General features: G+C 44.4%; 1 protein-coding gene across 1 annotated transcript in view; it reads right to left on the minus strand.

Annotated features, from left to right (window-relative positions):
* PANX1 (pannexin 1) overlaps window positions 1-24,151 on the minus strand; it is a 45,147-nt gene that overhangs the window by 10,315 nt on the left and 10,681 nt on the right. Inside the window, exon 2 of the mRNA XM_019737564.3 lies at window positions 10,396-10,535. Within this exon, the coding sequence (XP_019593123.3) occupies window positions 10,396-10,535 (140 nt within the window). The remainder of the gene's footprint in view (window positions 1-10,395; window positions 10,536-24,151) is intronic.

A 24,151-nucleotide genomic window follows, 5' to 3' on the forward strand; every position in this document is an offset into this window, starting at 1 on the left:
CTGGTTACAGCTGATGGCCAGCTAGTCACAGCTGATGGCCATCTACTACCCAAGGCAGCACCTTTCCACGTGAGGCCGAGAGCCTGGAAACTGCTCTCTGGGACTCTGTCCCCACACCCTCTCACCAATACAGCTGCTTCACTTAGGGGTTCTGACATGTGATGGGGTTTCTGAAAATTATTAACCCAGTTTTCAAAGGGCTGCTGCATAATGACACACACACAACAGGTTGTGATGAGATGAATTTTCGTTGCGTAATTCCGAGTTGGGTGCAGTGAGAAGCAGTGTTCCTTCAATCCTTGCCCACTCTGAAGGGTGCCCATTCATATAAAAGTGAAACTGCATGATACAGAGTTTGTGCTGCTTCCATAACAAGGGAGCCGGCCATTTTCTTCGAGAAGCACAGAAGGTATTATTTCTAACTTGGGCTTGTGAAATACTTTATGTCACTTTTGTTTCAAATCTATTTGAATAATAACATTTTCCCTCAAACTGTTCTTCTGCATTAAAAAGTGACTGTTTACAGCCTGGCAATTTTTCTAACACGCCCTCTTGGTATAATAAGGAGTGCCAACGAACAGTTAGGCACAGCTTATTTTAATTAGAAAAATGAATGTTTAAAGGTATTACGTATTGGGTGTTTGCTGTCTCCAAAAATATCCTTGTACCTTGATCACCCCTTTAGAACTGTAGTTGAATGCCCCCATTTCCTGGTTTTCTCCTCAGCTAAACCCCCCTTTTTACCCCATCAAAAATAAAAAGGAGACTTTCAGTGAATCTGTCACAAGGCGATATTAAAATCAATTCAGCTGCAATAGGAATCAAAAAAGCATTAAATTATAGTCCTTAAAATTTTTTATCCAAATAAGGAACATGGGGAAACCGCCGAATTTTACGACTGTACCTGCTGGAACAGCTTTGTTCGTAGCTCTGTCTCCTCCAAATTAGGTGTGAGGTGCTCAGCATCTCTCAAAGCTGTGATTGTACTATTCTGCGTAACGTTCATGGTAGCACTGAGCTCTTCTAGTGACAATGGAGCTTCTGAAAGCAACACGGAACCAAGCAGTTGCACAATTTTCAGCCTATATGCCTTAAAAATTTGTACTTTTTCTGGGAGGGGCTGTAGTTAGAATCATAGAACCTCCCGATGGAAGGAACGTTAGAGGGGATGCGATATGAGCTCCCTCCATGTTCAATCCCCTCCACCTCATCTACGGCAAAGAGCTGTCCAATTAGGACTGAAGGACTCCTCCCCTCAAATGTATGAGATCACGTCGTATGGAATAGGTGCAGATGGGTAAATTCATTCAAAAACATCTCCTGGGCACCTGGCCAGGTGCCAGCCAGAGGGCTGGAAGCCTGGTCCCACAGATGAAGAGTCTGCCCCTCGACCACAGAGGCCAAGTGAGAACACAAGCTAATAATTAAACAATCAAAACAGACAAGTGGTGGGTGCAAGATACGTAGGTTTTAAGTATGGAGAAAATAGAAATGTCCTTGGGGAGGTCAGGGAAGGCTTCGTGAAGGAGGTAACATCTGAGCTATGTTTTAAAGTACAGTGAGGCAAAATACAAAGAAAAGAAAAAAGACATAAAAAACGTAAGATAAAGCATCATTGTATTAAGATATAGCTCAAATTTCACCTTCTCTGCAGCCCGTCGGACATCATCTTTCCTCTGTGGGTATCCTTCCTCCTTGTGTGCCCAGTGAATGCTCACCCATCCAGGACACCAGAGGAAAGGAATGAGCCGAGCAGTAGTCAGAGCTGGGGCTGGAGAGGTGTACTAGGTTGAATGGCATCCTCCAAAAAAAATCATGGAACCTCCGAATGTGACACTGGAAATACAGTCTTTGCAGATGTAATTAGTGAAGATGAGGGAATACTAAATTAGGGTGGGCCCTACTCCAGTAATTGGTACCCCTCTAAGAAGGCCATATGAAGACACAGAGACACACAGGGGAGAAGCCATGTGAAGACAGAGGCAGAGAGTGGAGTGACGATGCATCTACGAACCAAGGAGCACCAAGGACTGCTGGCAATCACCGGAAACTAGAAGAGAGGCGCACAACAGATGCTCCCTCTGAGCCCTAAAGGAGGACCCAACCCTGCTGACACCCTGACTTCTAAACTCTCGCCTCCAGGACTACATGAGAAGAAATCTCTGTTGTTTCAAGCTACCGAGTTTCTGGTAATTTATTACAGCAGTCCTCGGGAACTCATACAAAGAGTCAGCAGGGACCGAACTATGAAGCTTTTGGATTCCCACAGAACACACAACAGGAAGCCACTAATGGAGGGCATGACGAAAACTGATTTTAGAAAGACTACTGTAGCAGAGAAGGAAACACTCTGGAGATGAGAGTGACAAGGCAGGAAGTTACTGCAGCAAAGAGGTGAGAAGTAATAAGCATCGAACAAGGCAGCAGCAGTGGGGAGAGGGGAAGACAGATGTGAGAGCTACATAGAGGGGGAAACATACATTTCAGTGCCCACTTGGAAGTGAGGGATGGAAAACAGGAAGAACTGGGGCTAATGCTGGGTTTTTAGCTTAGGCAAGGGTGTGGGTGGCGGTCACATTAATAGAAATAAAGAAACAAGGAGGAACAGATCACAGCAGAGGGGAGTGAGGTGGAAAGCAGACCTACGAAGATAAGTAATACCTATAGTCAAGCACATTCTGGTGGAGATATGCAGTAGATACCTGAAAAGAAAGAAAGAAAATATGGCTGGCTTTCCGATTTAGGATTTTATAGCATCTAGATGGTTGAAGCCAAGAGCATGGCTGAGATCACCCAAGAATGTGTAGAAGGAGGAGGCAAGAGACCAGGTAGGGATGCAAGCCCCTAACATTTAAGGGTCGGGCAAAAAGAGAATCTTGAAGAGACAGGAAGGAATGGTCAGAGAGCAGGAAGCAGGTAAACCAAGACCAAATTGCACTGGGGAATCAAAACAAAAAGATGTACACAAGATGCTTGATCTTGGCGCCATGTTGTCCAGACAGTAACCCACTTAAACATAATTCCAAATATGGAAGTCAAGAATGAGGGCTTCCCCAGAAACGCTAGTGCATTCCATGAGCAGCTGACAGAGGACAGAGAAGAAGGTGGTATGCATTCTCTTCTGTGCTCAAGCAAAGACACCCAGTAGCAGGCTTTGTACTGGGTAACATTCTAGGAGGGACCTAACATGAGGAAAGAGCTGGAGGAGATGGAAGCAGAGCATTCGTATGTGAAAGAAGCAAAAGACTTTCCAGAAGTCTCAACAGAACTAGAACAGAACTAGAACCAAATTACAAGGAAGCAAGGAAAAGCTTTTCTAAAGATCTTTATGAAAAAGGAATAAAGCGTCCTGTGAGGCAGGGAGTTTCCTTTCGATGGATTGTGTGGGAGGGCTTTAAAACTCTAGATCGGGGTGGGCAAACGTTTTCCTGCAAAGGGCCAGACACTAAATGTCTGTGAGCCATATGGCCTCTGTCACAACTATTCAGCTCTCCCATAGTGTGAAAGCAGACACAGGCAGTATGTAAATGAACGGGCATGGCTGTGTTCCAATAAAACTATTTGCAGAAACAGGTGATTGGCTGGACATGGCTGGAGCATGTATGTCAGAGCTTGCCAACCTCTGCTCTGGATTCTGACTTTTCAAAGAGTGGTCCCAGATCAGCAACTTCAGTATCACCTGGGAGCTTGTTAGAAATGCAGAATGCAGTCCTCATCAGACCTACTGAATCTACGTCTATAGTTCAACAAGATCTTTTAAGTGATTTGTATGCACAGAGTTTGGGAAACACTGGTCTAGATGTGTGGTAGCTACACTGGAACCCAAGCTGGGCCAATCAGATCAGAATCTCCTGAGAAGCAGATAAAAACCATATTCTTGGCCTTAACATCACAGATTCCTACCCAGTGGTCTGGATGGGGCTCGGGATCCTGTATTTTCATACAGATAATGCTAAGGTTTGAAAATCTCTGGGCTGGCAGCCTCAGAGGACCTCTCCAACTCAGTTTCTGTATATCTGCTTACGAGACAGATTTGACAACCCTGTTAATTTTATTTTCTCATCCTTGTTGTTTTTTTGTTTCTGTTTTTCAGTCAAAAACCTGCTTTTCTGTTTCAGAAAGATTTGAACAAAGAACAGAACACCCCAAAAAGGCGTTATCAAAAAGTCCTAGAGCGCCACCTGCCGGTCTCCTTGAGTGCACCCACATTTCCACCAAAGACTCAGGTATACTCGAAGCCACCAGAAAAATAAATGGAATGGGAGAGAAAGGGAAAACGAAGAGGAAGGAGAAATGAAAGTAGGTGAGGAGACATGACAGCATTAATTATACCACTGCCATAAACTCTACGCTGATGATAAACACACTTAAACATTGCACTGAGTAACTGTTTTGGGAGGGTGAGATTTGGGTCTCCTGGTTTAAACTCTAGCATCAGAACTGAAGTGAGAAGTGTCCACACAAACCCTGTGCCTCTGATGCCCTCAGCCTGAGCGCTAGTCAGAATGCTCCTAGAGATAAGTCTGATTCTGAGCGGGACGTACAAGCCACCTCATGTCTCTCATCCCTTCCATGTTACTATTATTTGGAAGTGCTGAAAAGGCTGGGTGGAAAAGTTAGACGAAAACGACTTGAACTTTTTGCCAACTATTCATGGCTCTTGCATCATGACAACGCACCAGCTCACACGGCACTGTCTGTGAGGGAGTTTTTAGCCAGTAAACAAATCACTGTATTGGAACACCCTCCTTACCCATCTGATCTGGCCCCCAGTGACTTCTGTCTACCTGAAGATAAAGGAAATATTGAAAGGAAGACATTTTGATGACATTCAGGACATCAAAGGTAATATGACAACAGCTCTGATGGCCATTTCAGAAAAAGAGTTCCAAAATTGCTTTGAAGGGTGAACTAGGCGCTGAAGTCGGTGCATAGCTTCCCAAGGGGAGTGCTTTGAAGGTGACCATAGTGATATTCAGCAATGAGGTGTGTAGCACTTTCTCTAGGATGAGTTCGCGAACTTAATTGTCAGACCTTGTATGTGTTTTGCGCACCCACTATGAGCCGTGCACTCTCCCAGGGCTACACTGATGAACAAGACACGGGCATGGTCTCTGCCTGCATGGAACTTAGCCCTAGAAATAAAGAACCAATTAAGTAGCACTAAGGCAAGTAATTACCGTATCCCAGGTTAATTCCAGGAAAAGAGTAGCTACTCTGGGAAGGCACAACCAAGCAACATAGACCAGAGTGGGGCGCACCAGGCGCTCTGCTTGGCTAGCCCCCCCATTTTTAGAATCTGAATGTCTTATGCAGGGTATGTGGTCTGCTGTCCACACAGTGGCCCTACGGCCTTATTCCTGGAAACTTCACATTGACCTATCCGGCTCTTGAAGCAATTTAAACTGGCAACAGTACTAGGTCTAGAGGATCAGAGGAAGCTTGTAGGTGGAAATAACATTTAAGCTGAGACCGTAATAATACAATAGGAGTTAGCCAATTTCGAGAGGGAGGGAAGATTGCCAGGGGAAGACTCTTCCAAGCAAAGTTTATTTGAGACAGCCAAGAAACATGACAACTAAGGGAAGTCAGGGTCCCTGGGGTACACGGGGTGGTAAGGATGGGTCTAGAAGGGAGGCTGGAGTGGTTCACAGGGGCCAGAGAGAAAGTGAACCTTGGTAGCCAAAATGGTTTGCTTTTTAAAAGAAGTAGAGATGTTTCACAGGTATTTGAAGGGTTTCGTTTAGGGAAATGATAGTCAGACAGGCCAAAAGGGTCACCTGTGATTATGTAGAAATGGGTAAAAGGAGAGAAGGAACGAATGCAGCAAAGTGACAGACCTGACAGATGACTGCCCTAGAGGGGTGAAGGATTTAAGAACTTTTAAGAAAGAAGGACTGACGGAACTCAGTGACTGACAGGATATGGAGGGAAGGAGAGTCAAAATGGCTCTCCGATTTCTGGCTGATGGATGGTGTGTCATTAACTGAACTAGCGGTCACAGCGGGGACAGGTAGGGAAAGTGAGTTCAGCTTTGAACGAGTTGTGTTGGAGGCACATGTATGGCCTCCAACTGTTCAAGTTTAGGACACAGCTGTGTGGATCTGGAGCTCAGGAGAGAAGGCTGGGTTCGAGATAAAGACCTGGGCATTGATGGCATCTGGGAGGAAGCTGGATAAAAGGGGAGATGAGATGATCCAGGGAGAGGGTGAAGCACGAGAAAAGGAAGTGACCTAGGACAGGGCCCCAAGGGAAGCCCAACTTCTCAGGGATGGACAAAAGAGAACGAGTCTGCCAGGGATATTCTGCCCCAGAAGTCAAGGCAGCATCTGCAGAACTGGATGTCAGAGCGAAGACAAGTAGCCCTGGCGAGTGAGAATTAATTTAGCAACAGGGAGGTCACTGGTGATGGGCAAGATCGGTTTGGTGGAGACAGATGTGCTAGAATGTTAATGGGAAGAGAGCACGCAGAAAAGAGAAGGGTGGAAAATGCAGAGGAGAAAACTGGGGGGTGAGGTGTTCCTTCAAACAAGGACTGAGGGGGTACCTAGGCCACAAGAGGGACACAAAACAGTCCAGCATTTGGTCAGGAGAGGGGGCCTCTTCCATTTATCAAAAGGGAAGAAAAAGGCTGGTGTTGCCATGGGGACATCTGGTAGGTCTAATGGCAGGAAGCTGAGGATGTTTCCATGTCAGAGCTTCCATTTTCTCTGAAAGTGGTGGGAGAGGGCGTTAGAGGCAGGAGGTGGTGGTAGGGAGTGAGAAGCCCTAATTTAGTTCCAGGTAATGACAAACTCTGAGCGAGGTGGCCATTAGAGTGGATGACAAGTGGAAAGGAGGTGAAAGTCCATGGAGATAAGACAGAGAATGGTGAGTCATATGTGTCATCTGGGAAGACACAGAAATTACCTTGCGATAGAAAAGTCGTACCAAAGTCTTGAATGACTGAGGGGTGGGGATAATGTAGCCAGGTGTCAAGAACATCTGAGGAGCTGGGATTTTACATGAAAGAAGTGCAGCAAGGGGAAAGAATGAAGATATGGGATGAGGACACACATGTTCATGTCCACCCTGAACTAAGGACCACCTCAGTCAACAGTGGGCTCCCCTGCTGGACAGCTCTTCTGGAAAGACCCTCCTTATGTCAAGGTGAAGTTCACCAATTGATAAGATTCACCCACAGGTTAGAATGCAGACTTCTGAAGCCAGACAAATTAAACCTGCACCTTTTCACACGTGAAAACTATCTGAAATCAGTAAGCCCACATCTGGGTATCTACTCAAAAGAACTGAAAGTAGGGACTTGAACAGATATCTGTACAGCTATGCTCATGGCAGGATTATTCACAACGGCCAAGAGGTGGAAGCAGCCCAAGTGTCCTCTGATGGATGAAGGGAGAAACAAAATGTGGCATATACATAGAATGAAATATTATTCGGCCTTAAGAAGGAACGGAATCCTGATACATGCTATATAACATGATTGAAATTTGAAAACATTTTGTGAAATTTGAAAACATTAAGTGAAATGAGCCAGATACCAAAGGACAAATATTATTTGATTCCAGTTATATAAGGTTCCTAGAGTAGGCAAATCCAGAGACAGAAAGCAGCACGGTGGTTGTCAGGGGCTGGGGGGGAAGGAGAAAATAGTTAGCATTTAATAAGTACAGAACTTCAGTTTGGGAAGATGAAAAAGTTCAGATGGATGGTGGTGATGGTTGTACAACAATGTGAATGTACTTAATGCCACTGAACTGCACACCTAAAAATGATTAAAAAGGTAAATTTTTTTTAAAAACTTTTATTTCTTTTAAGTGTGTTTTTCCAGGACCCATCAGCTCCAGTCAAGTAGTTGTTTCAATCTAGTTGTGGAGGGCGCAGCTCACAGTGGCCCATGTGGGGATCGAACCGGTAACCTTGTTGTTCAGAGCACCGTGCTCTAACCAACTGAGCCAACCGGTCACCCCTAAAAAGGTAAATTTTATGTTGTGTATATTTTATCACAATTTTTTTTAAAAACCTGAAAAAGAGACCAATGTGAAAATAAAGCAGCTGTGATTACAGAATCTGGCTTGGCTAGGAAAGCCACAGTAACATTCAAATCCTCCCATTAGGCCGGACTCCTGATTCTCTCTAACCACTGCACTGGTTTTCCAGGTCTGCTGTAACCAAGTCCCACAGTTAGGGGGCTTAAAACAACAGAACGTAAGATTCTGAAGTCTAGAAGTCCGAAATCAAGGTATTGGCAGGTCTATGCTCCTTTCAAAGTCTCTAGAAGAGGACCCTTCCTTGCCTCTTCCAGTTTCTGGTAGCCCCACACATTCTTGGCTCATGGCAGCATAACTCCAGTGTAGCCCTCTGTCATCACACAGCCGTCTCCTCCCAGTGTTTTCACATCGTCTTCTGTGTCTGTGTCCAAAGTTCCCTCTTCTTATAAGGACACCAGTTGCATGGGATTAGGGGCCCACCTTACTCCAGTGTGACCTCATCTTAACCAATTACATCTGCAACAACGCTATTTCCAAATAAAGTCACATTCTAGGGAACAAGGAGGTAGGGTTTCAACATGTCTTTCCAGGGACACAATTGAACCCATGACACCAGCCAAGTGAAGAATTCACCTAAGTCCCCGTCCCTCGGGGCAGCATTTGACGCAGGTGGTTATAGTGACACAGGCCTTCTTTACAGGATATCCGGTCTTTCATTTGTGCAGCATACCCTTCTCATTTTCCCCACAACCCCCAGCTCTCTGTCTCCTCTGCCAACACCTCTCAATGTTGGAGCACCCCTCCGATCTTGGGCATCTCACACCCAACACCTAAGGCTTGCCTGCTTACACTGCTCTACGAGATTTTCCCTCCTCCCCTGCAGGGACAATGGGAGCCCAAGGACCTGACTCTAGTCCCATCGCCAGCCTGTGGCTCCTGGGCTTCCCTTCTCAGGGTGCCCTTATCCTTCTGTATAAAATGCATCTGGATCAAAATCGTTGAATTCTTTTCTGCTCTAAAGGTTTCGCAACCTCCAACCTCTCTAACGTAAGGACAAGCCCAGACTATACATTCTTCTTCTGTGGAACCATCAATGCCCAGCCCGGTGACTTATTACAGCTCTCCATTCTCACGAGAGCATTACAACAAATGGACTTTAGTACAACAGCGTGGATTTACATTTGCAAACAAAGCTGTTCAATTTTTCAAACTGTGCCCATCCATACTGAAAATCCTTATTATTTGCTGCCCTGGCTACTAAGCCATACAAAGTTGATGAGGACCCAACTACTGCTAAGGCTGAATGTCAAAGAGAAGAGTCCAACCCAAAAGAAGAAAGGAAGTACTGTAGGGCGTCACTGTGCCTAATGGCACATAATGAATAAACATGAGGGGGAGAGGCCTGACTCATGGCAAAGGACTTAAATTGTTCTTTTAAAAAAGAAGGATGCTGATTGTGTTCAGCCACAGGCCAAGGCAGGAGAGAATCAAACCAACTTTAACCTTAGGCTTTTCAGAAGCTGAAATACACGTTTTCCTCAGTGGAGGAGTATACCAGAAGATACACAAACGTTCTGTTTTCATGATGAACAAAAGAGTCAGTGGTTGAAAATAATGACCGGCTGCAACAAAGTGCTACTTTCATAAGCACAGAGGGAACCTGATGGAGCCACTTCATTATGCAGAGAACGTGCTCCTACGCAAACTTGCCAACTCGGGCCCAAGTTCTGCACTGCCCAGCCTATTTGCACCCCTCACCTCCACCACTCCCCCAACCACAGAGCTCTTGACCTCTACCTCTTCCCTGTAGGACACTGGTGTCTCCTGGGTAGTTTCTTCCTTATCGTATCTGGACCCATCAGAAAGCAAAGGAATCCATTCCGAAAGCTGTGCTACAACCAACACCCTCAGAAGGAGTCATTGCTGGGCTTCTCGATGCTCCAGCAACACACTGGCTAGACGCAAATGAACTCTATGTTGGTCCTTACTTTTCCCAAGAGACCCTGTGTGTGGTGGAAAAGGAGCTGGCCAAAGCTGTGTTTGAGTCCTAGCCCTGCCACTATGTAACAATGCTCCTTCAGGCATTCAAAATGCACTGAGAACCCACTATAGTCCAGACACTCTGTTGGGCATTAAAGGTAAAAAGGTAACGTGGACACATGAGGTGCCTACCATTATGGCGCTAAAATCCAAAGTGTGCCTCAGTTTCCCCATCTGCTAAATGACGGTGCTGGACCAAGTAATCTCTGAGGTTCCTTTTGAGTTCAAAGTGCTACGGTTATAAGATCGGAGTTACAGCCTCGGTTGGCCGTACCCATCTGTGTGGCCATGAACTGGCACAGCCTCTCTGGGTCTCAGTTCGTCTATAAAGCAAAGAGGTGAGATCTGAAGATGTCCCAGTTACCTTATGAAGCCACAGTGGAAGGATTCCAGAATCGCCCTGCAAGGCAGCCCTCTGCTGAACGGCAGCCCAACAGTAAGAATCCACGAAGGCAGCCTGACGCCAGGAGAAAGAACTTGGGGAGAAACAGCTTATTTGTGTACCTGCAAAGCAAAAACAGACCATTCCAAATAAATGTGAGCACAGTATCTAGACCCTTTCCGCCCCACCCATCTCTCCCTCCCTGCCTTGGGTTTTTAAGTGTTAGCTAAGTCACAAAGCACCTTGACAAAACGGGACAGAACTGAAACCAAACACCCAAATGTGTAGTAAAGCTGAATACTTGAGAGTTTTGGGGTCAACACGGGTCATGATAGCAGCCTGGGCTCAGTTGGGGAAAAACTCCTGAAAGGAGTGAAACCACCATAAAAAGAAAGAGTGAGCAGGAAAAGAACCAGAGCCAAAAATAAACAAAGGAAACATGCATAGAGTTGGTTTCCTTTGGGGTGAGGATTGAGAGAAGGGAGGGGGATTATAGGCTGGGGAGGGACCAGGGAGGAGGAGAGTCAGTGCTGACAAGTGGACTAGAAAAGGAGTCCCTGTATTTATTCTTTTTTCAAGGAGGGCGCAGCTCACAGTGGCCCATGCGGGGATCGAACCGGCAACCTTGGTGTTATTAGCACTATGCTCTAACCAAGTGAGCTAACTGGCCACCCCAAAAGGAGTCGTTTTAGAACAAAGAAACAAAGAACTTCGAGCCTGAGGAAGAGAAGGTGGATGGAACATTTGGTAATACTTCACTGGCTGACAAATCAGCAGTTTTTCATCTCCTCTAAGAAAAAAGGCACAGACTGAAACTGCAGCCCAAGCAGCTTCCATTTGGAAGGCAGATGCTTGAGGTGGCAAACCTCCAGATAGGGAGATGGGCGCTGAAATGGGGCATCGGGAGAGCTGGGTCCCGCTCCAGGCTCTGCTGGGAACTTGCTCTTCTGGGAAGGAGCTCTGGAACTTGCTTTTCTCCTCTGCAAACTGAGGACTACATCATCCAGCAAATGCTACCGTTACTTACTGCCCAGAAGACTCTTCATGTTCTCAAGTGCCTGTGTGCTCCTCACTCACACAGACCATGTGGGAAATGGGCCAATGAGACTTTTGGGATGCAGGGCTGAAGCTGTGTTCCCCTCCTCAGCAGCAGGCAGAGCACCTGGCACTGAGCCTCTCCTGGCAGCCCAGCTTCCCTGCCCCATCAATCACGTACAGAAGTGTGCGTGTGTGTGTGTGTGTGTGTGTATGTGTGTGTGTGTGTGTCACTTAGGGATCAGCTGCTGAGGCTGAGAGCAGGCACACTCTCCTGCACATTCTACACCGTGTGAGAGGGCTAAGTGCTCGGGCTCTGACGTTAGTTGTATTTAAACCTAACTCTGCAACTCACAGCTGGGTGACCTCAGGTTACTTAACCTTCCAAAGCCACAGATCTCCAAAAGGAGCTGGCCAAAGCCGTGTTTGAGTCCTAGCCCTGCCACTATCTAGCAATGCTTCACTGGCTTCATGTCTATTCTTAGTAGAGTGCCTGGTTCCCAGTAGTTGCTTGGTAAGTCTTACATTCTTCTATGCGAAGTAACTAGCAGATTCTATTCATCCTCTCTTCCCACCCTACAGAGAGGGGATGGGGACAGTAGGAAGACCCGGATCTGGACTGCCCTAGACCCTAGGACATAAAAAGCCTCAAAGGGTCACCTTCCTCTGGAGAGGCGGTGGCCTTTATACTCGTGGCAGGAGAGGGCAGTGACGGGGACGTTGTCCAGAGAGTAGATTCTTGTGGTGGGAGGGGGGCAACAGGCAAGGCCCTGAGCACCCCCTCTTCTTCATCAGGTGCCTTTATGCCCACAGACATCAGAAAGGGCTTCCCAGCAAGAGCACTTGGAGATCACTGTGAATAGTCACATGCCACCAGAGAGTGTCCTGTAATAGAGTAAGTTCTTGCCAGCGAGGAAAGGCTTAAATGTGAGTTGGGGGTAGGTAAGGAAATTTCAAGATTCCCTTCCAACTCTTATCCCATTAAACTGGAGTTCTTACATTTTATAAAAATAGAGCAGTCAGGACAGCACTGGAACGTGAGGCTAACGTCACATTGCTCTTGTATTAGCAGGACTTTGTCATTAGCTTCCTAGGGGGTCCCACCCACCAAAACTTACTGGCCATGACGACAGAGACACAAAAGGGACAGGCAGGCCTGTCTTTAAATGGATGGTTTCTGGCAAGGGGCTTGCTTGGCAATATCTGTCCAAATACTTTCTCATGAAAATGGACAATGCTGTTAGGATTTCATAAACACCTGTCTGGCCCATATGTTCCTTAGGTACATCCTTTCAGTGCATGTAGCCGACATGCAGTAACATTCTTTTAGAGGGAAATGTGCTTCACTTCTGTGTGGGAACCTCAGGAACCTCCCGCGAGGCGGTGGGAGAAACTGTTGGAGCATAAATAACCACACTTTTTATAGCAACGCTTTTGCAACAGAGGAAAAAAGGACATATAACTGAGTCTAGCGAGAGAGAGACTGAGGATGTGCTGAGCTCATAATAAACGTTCTTTGTCTTGGTGTAGAATAATCCCCGGTCGTTCATAGAATGTGAAGGAATTCACAGGACTCAAAAGGAATAGAAGTTAGGAAGTTTATTTAAAAAGAAAGGTGCCGGCAGAGTCTGCTGGGGGCAGAGTCTCAAGGAGACAACTGCGCTGATCTTTGGATTAGCTTTTTCTTACATAGGAAAAGGGGAGTCAGTCAGGCAGGTCTGAGGGCTGACATCGCTTCCTGGGGACTGGTCTGTTTTAAGATAATGTTATCTCCGGATTCTGGACCCAGCCACTGTGGCCTGGGGCTTTAAGTGTCACCAGAAAACTGCAAGGGAGTTGCAAAACGGATTCCGGTGTCCACGTGCCTGAGGATTAAGAAATTGCCATTTCCAGATTAGGATTCTGCTAATTAAATGGATTCACGAGGATGGGTAGCCTTGAGAAAGGGACTACACGGAGTTCTTAAGTTAATCAGTGAGAGGAGAAACAAAGAGAAAACAGCCGACTGTCAGGCTGGATCTAACAGCAAACTAATTCTAATTACAGGGGGCTAGATAGCGAGTTACGTGGTGAGTCAAACTGCGAACGAGCTAAGTCTAACTACCGTGTTTTCTCAAAAATAAGACCTAGCTGGACAATCAGCTCTAATGCATCTTTTGGAGCAAAAATTAATATAAGACCCAGTTTTACTTTACTATAAGACCAGGTATAATAAATATAATATAATAAAGATAGTATAGTATAGTATAGTATAGTATAGTATAGTATAGTATAATATAATACCGAGTCTTATATTAATTTTTGCTCCAAAAGATGCATTAGAGCTGATTGTCCGGCTAGGTCTTATTTTCAGAGAAACATGGTACATTATTGATTCCCCGAATTTCACCCTCTCCAGGAAGCTTCATCCCCACTGAGCTCCCAGAACCCTTTAAAGCCATCGGAGAAATGCAGATAATCGCCTTCACACATGTATGAACATGCACATGTCTTGAATCTCCTCTAGTAAGATTAACTCTTGGCCTCCTTCTCTCTGTCTGTCTGTCTGTCTGTCTGTCTGTCTGTCTCTCTCTCTCTCTCAGCTTCACACAGCACCCTGTATTGAATACATAACATCTTCTGGCCCTTTAAAGGTCTCAAAAATACTATCATAAATACCTTCTCAATGTTCGACTCTCCCTGTAAGATATCACTGTCCCATTTAGTAGCTGAGAAAACAGAGCCCCCTGACCCACGGCTGTCCTGACCCAGGGCCATCCTCGGGGCAGAGTCCCACGCTCTGCCCGCCCCACTCTGCTGAGTGTTGGCTGAATGCTTCCCCTGATTTCTAGTGAGGACCTTCAGTGAGAGAGAGATGCACTGCCTCTCATAACTGTACGGAAAGCAAGAAACGACTTTCAGGTTTCTACTAGGAACACAGAACACGACTTTGAACTGGCCAAGAGTGCGGAGGGAGCCGTGGGCTTTACACTTGTGTGTCTGGCCAGATTCAATGAAAGACCACAAGGAGGAAACGTGTGCTCATGGGCCCTGTGGAAGAAGACACAACATCTGCAAAGTAAGTGACTCAACCACAGAGATCCCCTCCAGCCTCTGCCTTGGCCTGGAGCCCAGGGCATGAGTCACACCTTTATCCTGACTGGAAGCCCAGGCAGCCCTTGGCACAGCTTAGACCTGTCTATACTCTGTGGCTTCAGTAGAAGCAGCTGGTGGAGAACCAGAGGGCAACATAGCCTGAGGGGAGACAGGACTGGGCCAGGGAGGGCAAGCCTGCACAGTGGTTTGTCAGTGGCACCAGCACAGCTCCTGCAAGGCTCTCTCTTCTCAGTCAACCTCACAAAGTGGTGCTTTGGCCTAGTTTGCTACTGTCCCTCTCTTTTTAATAGCTCTTTTCATTCTTGTGCATTACTAATTCACTTCTGAAGGGCTGTGAGTTCTGAGCAAGCCCCCTGTGCCTTCTGATAAACACATCCATCCTCCCTCCCAGGGGGCTGTGTGGGAGTAAGTTTCCCTTCTGGCTTCTGCATTTAAATGCTACATGCAACTGTGGGGTGGCATAGGAATCAGGCCTCCTGAGGAGTTAAGGAAACTCATCAAAGCCACAAGTTTAACAAAAATAAAACACAAATAGAAAGATTTAGCTCAATGGCTGGAAGGACTTTAGAGGAACTTTCAAATGGAAGAGATTCTAAGGTGAAACAACTGACACCCTAGAGAGACTGAAGGGGCAGCAGAAACAAGCAAAGGAAACTACCCCTTGCTGTGTACTTTTACCCGCATTTTAAAGATAAGGAAAGTGAGGCACTGAGATCTCATGCCTAGTGGGTTGTAGAGCTAGGACATCAACCTGGGTCTCCATCTTTACCTTCCACACGAGAGGAGGCAAAGAGCACAGGTTATCAAAGAAAGTTGGGTCAAAGACGGTGGAATAAGAGGGAAGGAGACAGGAGAGTTTCTTTGAGGGGAACAGTAAATCCTGGGGTTGCTGTTCTGAGGTATTAAGGGAAAACAGTGTTTAATAATGATTATTGGAATTATAACCATTACTATCTATATATAGTATTTATACAAAATGTTTTCATTTTGCCAAACAAAAAATCAGTTCTAATTCACTTAGGGTAACTTATATACACACGCATACAATTCACACACATATACACACATCTATGGGATTCAGGTAGATCATAACATAACCTATAAAGCACTGAGCTTGAAAGTTCTGGTTATATTTTATGGCTGCCCCCCAAATTGAAAACTATTATAAACCCTCAAGTTCAATCAGAATAATTACATAAAGAGGACCTTAATGTGTGAATAGAGAGAAAGAGATGGGCAATGGTCAGCTCTTAAAAATAGACACAGAGGGCAGCCGGTTGGCTCAGTTGGTTAGAGCACGGTGCTCGTAACATCAAGGTCGCCGGTTCAATTCTCACATGGGCCAGTGAGCTGCACCCTCCACAACTAGATTGAAAACAACCACTTGACTCAGAGCTGATGGGTCCTGGAAAAACACACTGTTCCCCAATATTCCCCAATAAAAATTAAAAACAAAACAACAAAAAACAAACCAAAAAAATATACAGACCAGTAATAAGCACTCACAAGGATGAAACGGGTCTGAATCTCTTTAAAGTATTTTGACCCAACATAATAAAACCAAATGACCCAAAGGATCTGCCCAAAGGTCCTTTCTTGCCAAATAATCAGGGCTCCCAACTATCATAAAATAGAGTAAAATTCCAAGAACCTCAGAATAACTTCTCTTTCTAAAGAAAAGCCAAGGGATACCTTTCTGTTTGCTAGATGGGATGCTGCCTGATTCACCAATCATTCAATAAAGCCAATTAGGTCTTTAAATAAATTTTTAAAAAAGTCAAATTCCTCCCTTTTCACCTCTCCAGCAGACTTCAACCCAGACCTATCTCTAGCCTCAAACATGAGCAAATAAATACATTCTGGAAATCCCAAATTGTCCATTACTGCCTTCACTTTTGCTTTGTAGGAAATGACCCCAAGGCACACGAGTTTTAAACCAGTGCAAAAATATAAGTACTCTCTGTAGCTCAAAGAAAACAAAACTGAACTGAAATGACGATTTTCTTTTCCTTTAAACGAAGTTGACTCATCAGGTCTCTTTTGTCCACAGCTAAGCCTGGCTTTTAAAGAGAACTCAATCAGGGCTAACATCTGTCCCTCTGCTAAGATGGGCAGAGTCAAATGTTATTTTCTAAACAAGTTCCAAGAAGTCCCCAGACACTTCCTACCCACCCCAAACTGTACAGAGTAATACACTGTAACTGTTTAGTATTTTGGAATTAATAGTTTTCCCCTTTGGGGTCTAATACATTAGACAAAGGACCCCTCAGTGCACAATGCTCTCACGATTGTTGGGGAATATAGCCTGTATAGACCACATGGCACAAGATGTGTGACCACTGCACTACACGGCCGAAGGGAACATATAACCAAGCTGGTGAGTCTCATGTGGAATCTACAAGGTTGGTTTAATTCAATGAAGAATGATGGCATAAACAATAAAATATTATATGGCCTGCTACATGCCAGAGAAGTGAAAAGAAAGCTGACTGAGACCCCTGCCCCGAGGAACCCTGAAGGCAGATTATACCCAGAAGAAGAGACTAGAGAACTAAGTAGTGGTTTGAGAGGTTTCTTTCCTGCGGTGGAGAGTCCAGTCCCTTAGCACACCCAGAAGTCTAAACCACACAAAAGAAGAACTTGTATAAATCCAATATAAAACAGGAGAATTGTCCAGTGAATCATATTTTCATAACCTGGGCATCAGGGGAAAAAGGCATATGAAATCTCAATGCTTAGTAAAGATGCAAAAAATTACTTGATGTATTTAAAATATAATTTTATTTAAAAAAAATTTTGTTCTCTGAGATGAAAACATACAGAAAATTATAGAAAATAATAACAGACACCTTGGAGTTAAAAGCAATACTGACATTTTTTGCTGTAGTTATGTCATCTCTTTTTTAAACATTTTATTTCGATTTTTTTTCAGACCTACAAAACTGTTTCAAGAATAATACAATGATATTCAGCCATAAAAAAGAAGGAAATCCTGCCATTTGAGTCAACATGGATGGAGCATGAGGGCACTGTGGTAAATAAAATAAGGCAGACAGAGAAAACCAAATCACTTACAAGTTTTATCTAACAACACATAATTCACAGAAACAGAACACATTGATGGTTGCCAGAGGTGGAAGGGGGTGTGTGGGCGAAATGAGTGAAGGTGGTCGGTCAAAAGTCACAGACTTCCAGTTCTAAGATAAACAAGTCCTGGGGATGTAATGTACAGCGTGGTGACTATAGTCAACAATACTGGATTGTATAGTTGAAAGCTGCTGAGAGTACATATTAAAAGTTCTCATCACACACACACAAAAATTATAACTATGTGAGGTGATGGATGTTAACTAGAGTTATTGTGGTAATCATTTCACAATAAATACATATATCAAATCATGATGTTGTATAACTTAAACAATGTTATATGTCAATTATATGTCAATAAAACTGAAAGGAAAAAATAAATAAAATTTCTAAACCTAGATAAAATACATTGTCATAAAAAAAGACTATTACAATGAAATCCCATACACTCCGGAAGTTAGATTCAACCATAGTCAACATTCCTCTCTATATACATATGTGTATGTGACATATACATTCTTTTTTTTTCTGATCCGCTTGAGAGTAAGTTGCAGAGATCGCGAACCTTTTCTCTCAGAAGTGCATATTTTCTAAGAACAAGACTTCTCTTATATAATCCAATGCAATTACAAAATTAGAAAAAAATCTGATCTGATACTGCAATTATGTTCAGATTTCCCAAACTACCTTTTGAAGCAACTTCTTTTTTCCCCCTCCAATCAGGATCCAATCCCGCACCACCCTCTGCATTTAGTTGCCATGTCTCTTTAGTTATTACATTGGTGCAAAAGTAATTGCGGTTTACAGGGTTAAAATTGCAAAAACCGCAATCACTTTTGTACCAACCTAATACCTTATCCTGGAAGGGTTCCACAGTCTTTCTCTGTCATTCTCCACCCTAACGTGTGAAGAACACAGGTCCTCTGTTTGGTGTGTGTCTGATTGTTTCTTTGCTCTCCGATCCAGGTTCTGTATCACTGGCAGGAAAGCCCTAGAAGGGTGTGGGTTTCTCCACAGGATACCCCGGAAGCGCCTGTCACCATGACAGGTGACGTCACCTGTGACGATCAGTTGGTTAAGGTGCTGGCTCTGCCAGGTCTCTGCTATAAACGTGCCTTTTCCCTGTGAAATAAATGGTCTGTGCGGAGACCCTCTGAGACTGTAAGTATTCTGTTCCCCAACAAACTCTCACCCAGTAGGGAATCAAACACTTCAACTGTGGTTGGAAAATGAAGATTTTTCAACTTTATCCTTCCCTCTACATTTATGAGTTGACATTTTATTATAAAGAGGAACTTCCCCTTTCCGGCATTGATTTCTTTTCTTAGGATCAATATGGACTCGTGTAGTCTTTTGTTTTTCAGTATTTATCAGCCATTAATATTATTCATCTTGATGCTCACAATGTTTCAGTCAAACTAGCTCCTGGGTCCTTCTGACATGCTCCTCTCTGCCATGCTTCCTGGCACAGGGTGGTTTGGGCTTATCTTGTGTCTTCTCTGCCCTCGCCCTGCAATTCGCCATTTCTCCAAGGAGTCCTCAGTTCCTTTCAGTGGGTAATAAAATTTTAAAACCAAGATTTAGATGCTAGGTGCATTCATTACTATGGGATGTCACTGCTCCCAGGCCCTTTTGGTAGACACAGCTAGGAAATTTGTGTGTGTGTGTGTGCGTGTGTGTGTGTGCGTGCGCGCACGTTTATACTCCAATTTCCAATTCCAATTTAACATCGCTGGTTTCTTCCTTGCCTTCCCCCGTTCCATGTTTGTATCTTCCTTCTTTTACGGTGAAACCCTGAAGCTCCCAATTGTATCAACATAGTTACTCATTTTGCTCAATCCTAAAAATCACACAAAATGATTTCAGGATTTTTAAAACAAAGATATCTTCTGCTTTTCATTTTAAAATGTTTACTCGGGATGTTATGTGAATAACTGGCCATTTGGGGTCACGAATAGAAGCGGAGACCAGTCAGGACTCTATTGACTAGTCCAGATGAGAGACAGTATGAAGAAACAGTCACAGCACATGTCTGCCTAAAGTCTCTTCTGTCACCTCTAGGTCTTACCCTGGTCCAGGCCAAAGACTCTGGTTCCATGAAATGAAGATTAATACAAAGGTCAGATGGAAGGGAGAAGGAAAATCTACACAAACATCTCTGCTATAATGCTGTTTATGTGCTTTAAATAAGAAGTAGTATTCTGCAAAATCACTAAAATAATAGAGCTTACGGAACATATAGGATTGGGGCAGACCACTCAAAATCTCTGTAGATTTTATACCTAACGCACTAACCAAACAGCAACAATCCTGATAAAAACACACTACTGGGATGAAGGGATGTGATAAGGAAGGGGTTGGAGAGGTCAAGTTCTACACAAAGACCAGAGAGCACTTCCAAAACAGGACCCATGACCACATGGAGCCAAGAGGAAGAGCTGGGGTGAACGGGCATTGTGTGCCTGCCACACTCCTCTGCAGCTTGTTTCATCCGCATCCTCTTCCTGGGTGGCACAAATCATTCACATGCTAGAAAAAAGGCATGTGAGCCAAGGTGACTCCCACACTATAATGGTATTCCCCTATGTACTGATCACATATAATCTACTTCCCATTGCAGAATCACCTACTGAAGGAGAACACATGTCATTTACTAAATACTGTGATTAGATAGGAATTAGTTGCTCTCATTCAATCCAATAAAAGAACCCATGAATTAGTCATCATGTTTAGTCCCATTTGTCTAGGAAACAGGCTCAGAGAGAATACGTAACGTCCAAAGTCAGACAGATAACACTTGGTATAGGTGCAATACACTCGAGGGTGGCCCTATTTCCCCAGTGTGATGGCACTCTGGAAATCAGTGACCAGGGCATGGAGGCAGGGCAGAGTGGAGAAGGATGGGTGCTGTGGAAGGCAAAGCCAGCCAGTAACACAAGCAGCAGCAGGAAAGAGCCAGCCCCAATCTCCCCAGCAGCTCTAGGCCCGAAGTTCATTTTCATAAAAACGTCATCAAAAACCACAGAGCCAATAAGAGCAGCCCCAGGTGGTCAATGGCTGTTGTGTGAAGACCTAACCCACAGCACCCAGTGCTACTCTGTGTGGAGGCAGAAAGGTTGCTGGCAGAGTGGAGGGGATTGCAGGCATGGAGTTAGTTCGTCCAGTAGCGATGGAGGCTAGGCCCTTGGAAGGGAAGGGCCAGAGCAAATAAACTACATCATCAAAAATCTCACAGCAGGAATATGACAAGTGAGAGCCAGGAAAGAAATCCTTGCAACAACCCCAGACTGGTCATACTTCCACTAAAGAAAACGTGGTCTTGGTTTTTGCATGTAAGAGGGCAGTGGGGAGATGAGGTGCCATCCTAAAATGGACATGAGAAATTAGATGCTGCCCCCTCAAAATGGGGCGGAGGCAGCTTAAGAAAAAAGTTAAAGGACTAGATAATTTAAGGTCAAGGGGCAACTTAATAGACATGTTTATGTATAAAAAGGCTTAAAAGAAAATTACTGCCCAGCTGGTCTTCGCTGACAAAGAGGCCTAATTTGTGTGAAGTAATGTAGAAGTCCAATTAGATATGGGGAAGGAATGTTATCCTAAAGGAAAAAAATTAGGTAAATCTATCAAAAGAAGTTTCTTTATTCCTGAATATTGTTTTTAAAAAAGATCCCATTATATTCCATAGACATTGGGTTTTCTCTTTTACTTAATAGCAAGCTACTTAACCTCTCATTTGCAAAACTTCACAGAATTTTATAAGGATTAAATGAAATGTCTGCCACCGTGCTAGCAAACAGTAAGAACTCAGTAAGTGGTAGCTATTATTTTTATTTCTATGCATCAGGCACCATGGTAAGCACTGGCGATACAAAGGTACAGGGTTCCTTTGTCGCATCCTGTAGTATTTTCTTCAGTGCACTTGTAAATTATTCCAGTTTCATTCGCACTTACCGGTTCACTTGCCTCCTTCTACAACTCTCAAACAGAACATAATGTACCGTGAAAACAGGCCTTGGATAACTGGGATCTTAGATTTAGTGGGGCCACAGCCTGAAACTAGACCCGACTTTGTTAAGTTCTGTTGCATCATCTCTCCCTCAAAGATGCCTTTTGTGGACGCAACAGGGACCACACACTAAACCTGACAAGCTCAGGGGAGGCCAGCATGCCAGGTCCTACAAACTCAGAGACCGAAAGTAACCACATAGGATGGTCTGAACATAAAAATCTATAACTAGAAGCCTGACCTGGGGAGTAGTCACTCCTAGGCCGGTAGCTTCCTTGACAAAAGTAAATCTTCACCTTAAGCGAGCCTGTCTATGGTCTTTTTGCATCTAAGATAACATACCTTTGAAATGTCAGTCATCTCCTTTTCTAGACCCCTCAGGGCACAACCTCCAACCAGAGCACAGAGCACAAGACCACAGAAGCCCACATTGTTATCTTGTTCCCCAAATACCATCTCTGTTATAAATGTTAATTATTAACTATCCTGTACCCACAAATGCAAAAGAATTATGTCTCTCCACTTTACTTTTTATCCAATCCCAGAGATTTCCCCGTTTTTTCTCCCCTCTCCTTAATCTACCATCAGTGAATTTCATGTAACCCCACTTAGGTCTCCTTCTTTGATTCCAATGTATAAAATAAGCTGTAAAATTGCCCAGAGCATTTTCCTTTGAGAAATTCTTCAGTGCACTTACAAATTATTCCAGTTTCATTTGCACTTACTGGTGTACTTGTCTTCCCAGCAATTGTCATCGGTTTGGCTCAAATAAACTCTTATAAGACTTTTCTTAGGCTGGACATTCTTCCCTTGACACTTTCAACAACTAGCTTTTGTAGTTCCTGCAACAAAGAAACCCTATTGTGTAGGAGGAGGCCTTGAGCATCTAAATTTTGTACTGAAATCAATGATTAGTGACTCCCATAAAATGAAAAGAACTTACAATGACTGTTACTATTATTTAGGCCACTGGTTCTAAATAGACCATCATGGGTTTCATGGGACAGATGCAAAACCTCAAAAAAAAGAAAAAGAATAAAAGACACATCCAAGTTCATCAGAGCTGAATGAGGGATTTAACGCCACAGGATCTCTGTGCCAGCAGCACAGAAGGAGCCAAGGACGCCTGTCCTCCCTAAGGGTTGTTTTTTCTGTCTCTTATGGTGCAGCACAGCACAGATGTCTTCCCTAACCACTCAGAACTCAATGATGTTGAACTCAACCCCAAAAGCATTCACTGTTTCCTTGAAAATAAGACCCAGCAGGACAATCAGCTCGAATGCGTCTTTTGGAGCAAAAATTAATATAAGACCCGGTCTTATTTTACTATAATATTATATGAGACTCAGTCTTATATAATATAATATAATACCGGGTATAATATAATATAATACCGGGTATAATGTAATATAATATAAGACCGGGTCTTACATTAATTTTTGCTCCAAAAGACGCATTAGAGCTGATTGTCCTGCTATGTCTTATTTTCAGGGAAACATGGTCTGTACATGGTACCATGTGGGCTACAGGGGATTCAAAGAGAGAGAAGGCATGGTCCCTTGTCCTCCAAGAGTTTACAATCCAGTGGAGGCCAAGAATATGAACCACTGATAAATGACAAAGAAATTACATAAGGGTAAGAGCTGAGCTATGGCAGAGGTTCCTCTGCAAAGGGAGGAAAGAACCCAGCCTGTGAAAATGGCACAAATAAACGACACTTGGAGTCTTTAGAGTCCACAGCACGTTATGAAGGGAGCAGACTTTTATGCCTGGAACATGGAGTCCAGCTGAGGATCAGATAAAGGACATCCTGGGATGACTTGCTGGGAAGCCTAGACTGAATTCTATGATAATGGCAGGGACAGTGTGACAGGGTGGGGTGGGGAAGCTGTGTTTTAATGTCCTCGGGGCTATAATCCATGTACCCCTGGTCCTGATGACCCACTGAGACTGCAATGAATTGGGGACAGGGCTGGCGGTGATAACAGGGCAGGCACCGTCCCCAGCAGGAACGTAAGGAGAGAGAAGGATGATGGCGTGGCAGCAGAGTCCTCGCGAGACCCAGAGCAGACTATCAGCGCCGGGCTGGGCTTTGAGCTCACTCGGCTCTCAGTCCACTGTGCCTCATACACACAACAGGTGAAGGGCGGAGTACACCGCAGTGCCGAGAACTCGGGCTGTGGGACCAGAGCTGCACTCAGCCCTGCTCTGTGTGCCCCTGGGCACGCGATCTCACCTCTATTGGCCTCAGGTCCTCATCTGTCAATCAGCACAGTATTGGCGCATGTGCAGTCGCTAACCTGTACTGAGAGCTTACTATGTCTTAGATACTGTCCTAGTGCTCACATGTGTTAATCCATTTAATTCTCACCATCCTGTGAGATAGGTTCTAGTAGTACCCCATCTATTGATGAGGAAACTGGGGCACAGAGAAATCACATAAGTTGCCACAAGGTCTCACAGTGCATATGTGACATGCTAGGATTGGAACCCAGGCAGTCTGGCTCCAAAACT

This window comes from Rhinolophus sinicus, chromosome 14 (genome assembly GCF_057876585.1).
Source record: "Rhinolophus sinicus isolate RSI-liver-muscle chromosome 14, RSI-T2T, whole genome shotgun sequence".
In the NCBI taxonomy this organism is placed as follows: Eukaryota; Metazoa; Chordata; class Mammalia; order Chiroptera; family Rhinolophidae; genus Rhinolophus; species Rhinolophus sinicus.